The sequence below is a fragment of the Cannabis sativa genome, chromosome 4 (assembly GCF_029168945.1).
Source record: "Cannabis sativa cultivar Pink pepper isolate KNU-18-1 chromosome 4, ASM2916894v1, whole genome shotgun sequence".
Classification (NCBI taxonomy): domain Eukaryota; kingdom Viridiplantae; phylum Streptophyta; class Magnoliopsida; order Rosales; family Cannabaceae; genus Cannabis; species Cannabis sativa.
The window spans coordinates 64,263,931-64,273,847 of NC_083604.1; the positions used below are offsets into that span (position 1 = coordinate 64,263,931).

Genomic DNA, 9,917 nt, shown 5'->3' on the forward strand with positions numbered 1-9,917 from the left:
TATTTTATTAAGTAGGTTTGTTTTGTTGAAGTAAAAATTATTAATTTTTTATCATTACTATTTAAGATTATTTTGAAATTTATAATTCTTTACACTATTTTTTCATTGATCTCTTTATGCAGTTTTTTTTCCAATTAAATTGAATTTGCAAACAGACTAAAAAACAAAGAAAACGATTTCAATTTCAGACCAAATTGTATCAGTCAAGTTTCTGATGATATTATCCTTAATTCGCATCAAGGCCTCCTTCTTTATTTTCAATTAAATTTTACTAATATGGTTCTCTTATCTGATTGCACATATACTCAATCAATGATATCATTAGTTTGAAAATTATTTGTCGTTTACTCAATTAGTATGATTATATATATAATTTAGAATTTTTAAATAAAAATATATGGTAAACACGATTTATTTATTTACATATAAAAAAAAGTGTGTTATATACAGGGGTGGTGGGGCCGTTTGGTTGGAAGGAAAGAAATGGAATGTAAATGAATGAAATAACTTTTATTCTATTATTTTGTTTGGTTGCATTTTAAGGTATTCAAATATCATTTAAATATAATGTTTTTTTCATTATTTTAGTAGTATCACTATTCCATTTTAAGATGAAAGGAATGACAGAAAAAATTTAAATAATTTTTTTTACGAATTTTTTATTATTTTAATTTTATTTTATTATTCCTGTTTGTATTCCTATTTTTATTTTCATTCTTATTCTTATATTTTTATTCTTTCAAAGAAAAAAAATACAAAATATATTTTATAATTATCTAAAAAAATATTTTTCTAACTAATTATGTAAAACTATTAATACAAAGGAAAAAATTATATGATAAAATTTAAAAATAACTTCTGCGAAGCGCGGATTGTTTACTAGTTCAATAATAATAATAAAAAAAATCACCATACTAACTTTTCAAGAGCTGATATGTATACACTAAAATACAAATATTTAGAATCACAATATTTCAGCATTTCTTCTTCTAGCTATTATATGTTTATATATAGTTGAGGTTTGGTAAATGACTAACCCAATTTCTACAAATCTTCTTAATTATTACTGTACGTACGTTCATAATATTGCTCATTGTTATTTCTAAGAACAGTAATGATGTGTACACATATCATTACTCTTGTATGAATTCTTACATTTTAATTAGGGGCCAAACTTAATGGCGATCACATGGCGCCTAACCAGAACCAGAGCACAGATCGAATAGTACTGCAACCATCACAACCCAATATAGAATTAATGACAATATTAAATGTGAAATCGAATGATTGATCATGTCAGTACAACACACTGATTTTAATAATGTCAAATAATTCATCCCATAACTTTATTTTCTCACATGAGGTGTACAGCTTAATGAAATTGGAATACTTTTTGAGGAATAATATTATGAAGAGTGTTAAACATATAATATAGCATTGGGTTTCAAAGTAATTTGCCACTAAACTATATCTTACTGTTTAATTTCTGTTTTACCGCAATACTCTCTCGTCCGCCATATAAGCTTACCTTAATTACCCACTGTATTATATTTTTACACTCTCTACCCCATGATGTAATACAAAGAAATATATCGAACATGAGGTTGAAGTTCGCCACGTGAAAGGATCAATATGATATGAGACCCTACAACAATTTCGAATTTTGATCTCTCATTATTCCTCATTCAAGCTTTCATCACTGAAAAAACAGGGATTAATTTACACCTCTCTAAAAAACTCTTTCAGTACCTCCGCCATCTATTTTGCTGCATTATTGTTTTTAGGATTATTTGTTACTTACCACGTGTAAAAAAAATAATCACAAATAGAAATTTTATTTTCAGCACTATTTGATATTTACTAAAAGTTTGTTAGATGCTTCTAAATAACGGCAACTCAAGGGTGCGGCAGCAATGACCCAGGCCAAAGTCTCCTATCCAATAAGCCAAAAAAAACATTTGACAAAAATACTTAATTTACTTTTTAAAATACCTATTTATTTCTAAGATACTACATTTGATGTTTTATTGAAAAAAATGTTGAATTATATTTTTAAAATACTGTATCTTCAAATTTTTACCATTATAATACAAAAAAAAATAATAATATTTTTTTTCATTAACAAAAAAAAAAGCCCAATTAAACTTTTTGACCCAAGTTGGCTTGAGACACGCTTGCTTCTAAATAATTACAACATACACGATCATAAACAAAATAGACTAAAAAACTTTTCTGGATTTAAAACAAATAAGGGGTGTATTAATGTGACAGTCAGTAGTCCCGTGATTCGTAAGAAGAAACACCGGGTAAGCTGTGCAATCCCACACCGCCTGGGGAAGGTCAAGTGGGATGATTCTGAGACTGTGTAGGTATGGGACTACACAGTTGAAGAGGGCTTAAATGGATTGATTGGTACTACCTATATCAACAAGGTGCATATTGTTTTTCGGTAGCTCATCTTGAAAGAACTCCACAGTTAAGCGTGCTTGGCCTGGAGCAATTTCAGGATGGGTGACCTCCTGGGAAGTTTTCCCAAGAAGCGTGCGAGTGAGGACAAAGCACGCTGGAAACACTCGTATTGGTCTGTAGGGTCAGTCATCAATCCAGGAAGCAGCTAGAGTGACGTACTCGTGTATAAGTGCCATTATTCCGTGGGTGTAAGGACCCAATGGAGGCTTGAAGTGGGGACGTTACAAATGGTATCAGAGCCTTGACCCAGCCGGAAGTGTGGTCGACGAGGACGTAGGACCCCGTAAGGGGGGGTGATTGTGACAGTCAGTAGTCCCGTGATTCGTAAGGGGAAACACCGGGTAAGCTGTACAATCCCCCACCGCCTGGGGAAGGTCAAGTGGGATGATTCTGAGACTGTGTAGGTATGGGACTACACAGTTGAAGAGGGCTTAAATGGATTGAAGAGGGCTTAAATGGATTGATTGGTACTACCTATATCAACAAGGTGCATCTTGTTTTTCGGTAGCTCATCTCAAAAGAACTCCACAGTTAAGCGTGCTTGGCCTGGAGCAATTTCAGGATGGGTGACCTCCTGGGAAGTTTTCCCAGGAAGCGTGCGAGTGAGGACAAAGCACGCTGGAAACACTCGTGTTGGTCTGTAGAGTCAGTCATCAATCCAGGAAGCAGCTAGAGTGACGTACTCGTGTATAAGAGCCATTATTCTGTTGGTGTAAAGACCCAATGGACGCTTGAAGCGGGGACATTACAATTAAACGACCCTTTTAGGAGGTGTATTAGTGTGTTATCCGTGTTTCCTTATATGACAAGTGTAATTCCAAAATAATTCAATTTAGCTACAATAGGCCAAACTGAAGGCCCAATCAAGATGATGGACTGGTTCCATTAGTGAAGGCAAGCCTTTCTGTTAGACAGACGATTCGTCCAGGCAAGATAAACCTTCAGCACAGCGTGTCTTCGCATAGTGACAAGAAAAGCTTCCGAATGAGTAATTAATGGGCATCCTAATATCTAGCTCCGTATTTCACTCATTTATTACTAAATCCCGCAATATCAGGACTTTATTCCCAAGATCATGTCGGAGAATCATATCTTCCGAATATGGAAATAAAGTAACTGTGAATTAAATATTTATGTGTATTTAAAAAGTATGACACATTTTAGATAGCTATCAACATGACATGGTATTCACGTCAGTAGAAGATCAACGCCTCATGGGTCGGGCTTCACCAAATGAGCTCGAAGTCAATGTATTATCAGTATTTACCCTATTAGTAAGAAAAGTTGACGTATGAAAACCCTAGCTCTATAAATATAAGAAAAACTCATTTGTGTATAGGGTTAGAATCTGATTCCTGGAGTGCTTAGACAAATTCTAAGGTTCAAACACTTGACAAAATACTTGTGTACACATATCAAATATATTGACTTGTGGATTAGAGGTTATTAATCTTTGAACCACGTAAAAACTCTTGTCTCATTCTTTGTTTTTAATCTATTTCTTTAGCTTTAATATATTTTGTTAGTTTAATAGAATATTTTAATAATATAAAAATATTCTGTTAAATTTAACATTGTTAGTAGGGTTAGTTTTTAAAATATATATAAGTATTAGTATTATTTATTTTAGATTACTTTAAATATTTATATATAAATAGTAATATATTATTTGTAACTTTATTATTTTTTATTATTACTTTTAATATTAGGAGTATGTTCAATTTTAATATTTTTAAATTTTATATTTATTTTTTTAAAAATTTTAAAACTTTAAATATTATTTTTTTTTAAAAAAAAATAAATATTAATAAGTGGTTTCTATTTTATTTATAAATTTTTAAAAATACACATAACAAAAATAAAAACTAAAGATATAACAAAGTATACGTACAATATTACACGTAACAATAACTTAGTATATACAAATAGCACGAAAGCACTACAATAATATCCAAATCAATTCATCTTCTATGTTAATTAAATAAATGATAAGTTCTAATCATCTGGTTATCACACCTTATAACAATGCACCCGAAAAAGACGATCGCAATACAAATTCAGTGCTCATACATTTTCTACTATTCTCGTAGCCTTATCATTTATTATAGTGAATTGTAAATTTCTTGTAAAAAGTTGCTATTGTATAGTCGATGAAAATTAAATCGATAAGATAAATTACATATATACGTACATGTTAGAAAAAATAATAAATTTCAAGTTAGCGAAATACTAAAGAAACGAAGCAAAACCATTTACTTGGTCTAGTAAAACTACCAAACCCACAAAAAAAAATATATTTCACTTATCACTTCAAAATTAGATACACTTTCTATCTCGAACTTTCCACCAAAATCCCAATATACCATGTGCTTCTTCTTCACTCTCACCACACAACAAACTCACACTCATTTCTCCTTTCACAACTCACTCTTTTTCTCCACACACATACCTCTCTCTCACACACAAAATACATATGTATAAAGTTACAAAACTTGGCCATCAAGATAACTTGGGGGACGTAGACATTCTAAAACTTCTTTTTCTCACAATTAATAATTACTCAAAAAAAAAATATAACTTAAGAAATATAGATAAATAAAAATAAATAAATAATTTAAATTAAACTCCAGACCCAACTCCAACAACAAATTACTCTTCCAAATGTTCTCTCATCTTCCTAATTGTACTGTAAAAATATGATACAATTACATAACCACTCTCATTTATACTTGATGATCCCTATACACCCTCAAGCATTATTGGTTCCACATTTGCCTTTTGCTCATTTGGTACACAGGCTTTCTTTCGTATTGAATTTAATTTTGCCAAATTTACAACAAAATCATTTCAGTCAATCAATCAAAGGAAATTGCCAAGGCATCTCTATAGCAATACTTTCCAAGAAAAATCCAAATAAGAAAATCATGCAATTCCAAAAATAAATAAAAAGATAACAAATTTTCTATTTGGTAGTGGCAACTTTTTGATGTAATTGTTCCAAGTCTTTTAATCTGCACAGATGACATAAAAAAAAATGTATAACGAAATTAATTGATTGGTCTAACAAAATAACGTGTTACCATTAAAGTCAAGTTTGTGACTTCATACCTCACATTGCTCAAGTCAGGATATTTTGCTATTGCATCATTAAAATCCTAAAGTGATCACAATGTAAAAATCGAAGTAAGAGAACTTATCTATCTTGTTATGCGTTGGTGTGGATAGTAGTTACTTCTATCACATTCAACTAAATCTTTTATTTTCTTTAGGGTCACCAATAGCTATAGAGGAAAGAGCCGTACCTGGTCAGCTGTTGAAGATGTATAGGTAATTACACATGGCATCCCAGCACCTGTTGCTGCCTAAAGAGGGTAACTTTATTTAAGGTATAAACATATTAATGGATTTGAACTTGATTGAAAAATTATGTATTATTGGTACAGCACTTAAATGCAGGGTGAAATTGTTGGGATTTGGCTATATTAAAAAGACTATGGAATTCTTTATCAGTGTTGGATGTATTTTGCTTGTATTGAAAAGAGAAAACCGTATAAGCATAGTTTTCTTCCACTTATTTGAATTTTTTTTTATTTATATTTTTGAATCTGCGAATATCTTATGCATATAATGAAGTGAATAGCTCCAGAAATAAGATCTACCTGTAAGCCAATGACACTGTCTTCCACAACTAGACATTCTATTCCTTGTACATCTAACCTCTGCAAAAAAAAAAAAAAACAAGGAAACTAAATTTCAATTTTGATGATAAATTTCTTTAAAAAAATTAACTTTTAATGAAAAGACAAGAAAAAGAGATATACTAAATTAATTACCTCAGCAGCTGTCAAATAAATAGAAGGATCTGGTTTTTTCAATTTAACATCATCACCTGCAAGGGAAGGATAAATAAAAGACAAAATATGAAATTAGTTGTTTTGAACACAAATTAAAGTCGCAAACCAAATGAAAAATGCGCCTTAGATAACATAAACAAATAAAAGAATAAATGACCAAACTTACCTCAGCCAAAGATATTCATTACCATAAGGAATTGAAAAAATATTTCTTTAGCACTGGCAACTAACTACTAACATATTTTCCTCTCTTTCTGTTATTTTCTATGTGAAAAGCAGAATCAACTAAGGAATAATTTGTTTAGAAATCATCATATCATACCAGCAAGGAAGCAATCAAGACCTTGGAACCGCTCCTAAAACACAGTAAAAAAAAAAGCTTCATGAAAATGAAAAAAAAAAAAATATGAACATAAAGCATCAAGTAAACAACAGCAGATGAAGAGCTTACTAAGCCAATAAGATTTTCAAGACATAGAACGACTGAACTCTTGGTTGCTGCCGAGCAAACCGCAAGCAATGTTCCCTGCAACAGTGAGTAGGAGAGAAGGAGAGCAAAAGCAATATAAAAATAAAAGCACCATTCAGCAAAATGAACCTACTCAAATGGAACAGAAAAATCACACTGAAATGAGAGTCAGTCTCATATCAGATAACTCATGAAAGACAAAACATGGTGTTGGAACAAAGTTATATCAAGCTATCCATACAGAGAGGGAAAGCAAAAAGTATAATCCATGAGCCATGCAAGAAAAATTGCACTATAAATGAATTTAACTCTTACAGCAGCCTTGGCCTCGTCCATTAGTCTCAAAACTCCAGGTCTAGGTTCCACCTGGAATAATGATTTCAGTGTACCGATTTAATCAACTTATTTATAACAATTTTAAACAATGAAACGGGGAAACAAAGTGAAAATATCTCCTTACAGTTCCAGACTTGATTATGTCCTTGTATCTTTCAGTTTTCCAATCCTACAAAAGCATCAAATGAAAATAACATCTCAATTGGTAATGCCAATATGAAAATGATCATACTCCTCTCCACAATTAAAATTTTACATGATATTCACCAAATCAGGTGAAAATTTTAATACTGTATTCTTAATCAGTGATAGTTGAAAAGGAAATTGAATCCTTTTTCTCTTGTGGAAGAAAAATTAGGTTTCTATGTAATTAACCTGGTTCAGCTTCTAAAAGCTAGCAATTTCAATAACCTAAGCAGAAGTAGTCTCAATGAGGTCAATGAGTAAAGTTAAATAGTTTCCAACATCTACTGATTGTTAGAAAAGTACTCAATTTTCTTGAGTTAAACAGAAGAAAATTTAACATCTATCATTTAATCATCACAAAATAAAATATTCTTGACATTTTCCCAGCATTCGTACAAATGGAAAAGAAAAATGTAAAGTTACACCTGCAAAGTATCGATCAATTTAGCTCGACTCTCGTCATCTTCCGGAGGCGTCTCGAAGATCGTCGAGGAAGGCCATCCATGCTCCTTAAAATACCTAAAACCAATCCAGAAAGCCAATTATAATCTTGATTTTTTTATTTTTTTGAAAAAGCAAAAGCAGACACAAAGTAAGAATTATCCTTAGTAACCATCGCATTTTGGGTTTTCCACCGCCGATTTGGTTCTGAAGCACGTCGTAAAAGTCAGAACCCCAGTTGAGGGGCTCCGGCGAAGTGGTACATCGAACATTGAAATGGGCAAAAGCATCGTTGTAAGCTTGACGGTGCAAGTGCTCAGACTCGAGTATGACTCCATCGCAGTCAAATATGAGAGCGCGAAGGCCAGAAGAAGCCGAAGCTGAAACCGAGAGAGGTCTCCAAGAGTTCAGAGTCTTCTTCTTTGTGAAGGTTCGAAAAGGAAGTGTTGAATTGGAGAGAGGTCTGAGAGAAGGCAAAACCAGAGCAGTGTGAAAAGAAGAATATGAAGAAGGAGGAGAGAGAATCATCGTCCATGCCATAGCCATGGCTGTTACCTTTGATTCCTGTGGCTTTCGACTGCTCCCTCTAATTTTAACGGATTTGGTGACCGTTATGGACCTTGAAATTTTGATGCTTTTGATTTCGTGTCGTTTCATGAGTTATATGTCGTTGGGTTTTTTTCAAACTACGTGTCGTTGATTGTTTTATTTATTTATTTATTTTTATTTTTGGAAAAACAAAATGACCAATAACATTGATATAAAGCAGTACGATCAGTGAATGCATTATTCCAATAAGAAAAAAAAAAAAACTTATTATCAATCTAAGTGTAATCTACTACTACATAAAAAAAAAAAAAATAGGAATCTTTTCAATAATATACTTAAAATATAAATTATTTACAAAAATACTTTAATAAATCTCAATTACAATAATACCTTGCCACGTCATTAAAAAATATCTTAATTCTAAAATAATATACCTGAAACGAAATTAATCCCAAATTCCGTTTTTTTTTATTATTTTCTTGGGTTTTCAAAAGTAACCTTTGGTTACTTATGATGCTGATAAGAAACTAATCAGTTACTTTTACGCAAAAAAAAACTTCATTTTTAAATTATATAATTTGAGATACAATTTGGTTACACCTAAAATCTTATTTGTAAACATCTTAATAATCAATAGCTATTTTTAAGTTATATTATGCTATCTTATTATTTAAAATACATTTAGGTAACTTTAAAATTTATTTTCGAAACTAATGAGTTTGTCATATAATATAATAAGCTACTATTTTTATTTACCAATTATTTTATATACCTTTTTAAAATAGTAAGCATATATATGAAATAGTTTATTTTAGTATACTTCATAGTAATATTCAATTAAAACTATGTAATATACATTTAGTCACTCATATTTTTTTATTATTATTATTATATAAGTATTTTGAATTTTAAAAATAAATTCGATTTATTAACTAAATAAAAGTTATAGAATGGTAACTAAATAGTATATAATTTGATATACATTTTTGGTTTCTTCTCAAACTTATTTGTATATATCTTAATAATAAGTTAGTTATTTTTATGTAATATTATAATATTTTATTATTCAAAATACATTTGAGTAACCTTCAAGTTTATTTTATTGTAGAAAGAGTAGAAACTAATTACAAATTAAATTTTCTTTAATATATAATATAATTTAATAGTAACCAATGAGTATATGATTGGTATCATGGCTACCTCAATAGTTTTTCTTTTATTTTTGAAATAATAAAAAAAATATATGTTCTCATATCTTAAAATAATCACATTAAAGAGTATATCACGAAAAATATTTTTTTTTTATTTTAAGTGAGCGACGATATGGTCAGAAAAATTGTTTTAAAATCTAGTTACTTTTTGATTAACTAAATGAAAAAAGAAAGGGATTTTTTTTAAAAAAAATATACGTAAAATGTAATCTAATTACAAAAATAATAACTTAACAAATCTCAATTACTTAACTTAATTTCAAACTAATATACCTGAAATGAAACTAATCCTGATTTTTTTTTTCCTACGTTTCAAAAGTAACATTTTGGTTACTTATGATGTTGATAAGAAACCAATAAGTTAATTTTCATAAAAAAATATTATTTTTATATTATATAATT

General features: G+C 30.1%; 1 protein-coding gene across 2 annotated transcripts; it reads right to left on the reverse strand.

Annotated features, from left to right (window-relative positions):
• Nucleotides 1–5,254: 5,254 nt before the first annotated feature.
• LOC115715127 (haloacid dehalogenase-like hydrolase domain-containing protein At4g39970) lies at nt 5,255–8,356 on the reverse strand. 2 transcript variants are annotated; one of them, XM_030643940.2, is made up of 11 exons: nt 7,928–8,355; nt 7,740–7,833; nt 7,253–7,297; nt 7,108–7,158; nt 6,775–6,849; nt 6,646–6,679; nt 6,303–6,358; nt 6,129–6,188; nt 5,772–5,831; nt 5,578–5,624; nt 5,255–5,480 (listed from the first exon to the last, which is right to left on the reverse strand). In XM_030643940.2, the coding sequence occupies exons 1-11, from the start codon at nt 8,299–8,301 to the stop codon at nt 5,432–5,434; spliced, it is 945 nt and encodes a 314-aa protein (XP_030499800.1). In that variant the 5' UTR covers nt 8,302–8,355; the 3' UTR covers nt 5,255–5,431. The 2 variants fall into 2 exon arrangements, with proteins under 2 accessions (XP_030499800.1, XP_060970278.1); XM_061114295.1 differs by having other exon boundaries at nt 5,255–5,624; nt 7,928–8,356.
• Between the last annotated feature and the right edge of the window lie 1,561 nt (nt 8,357–9,917).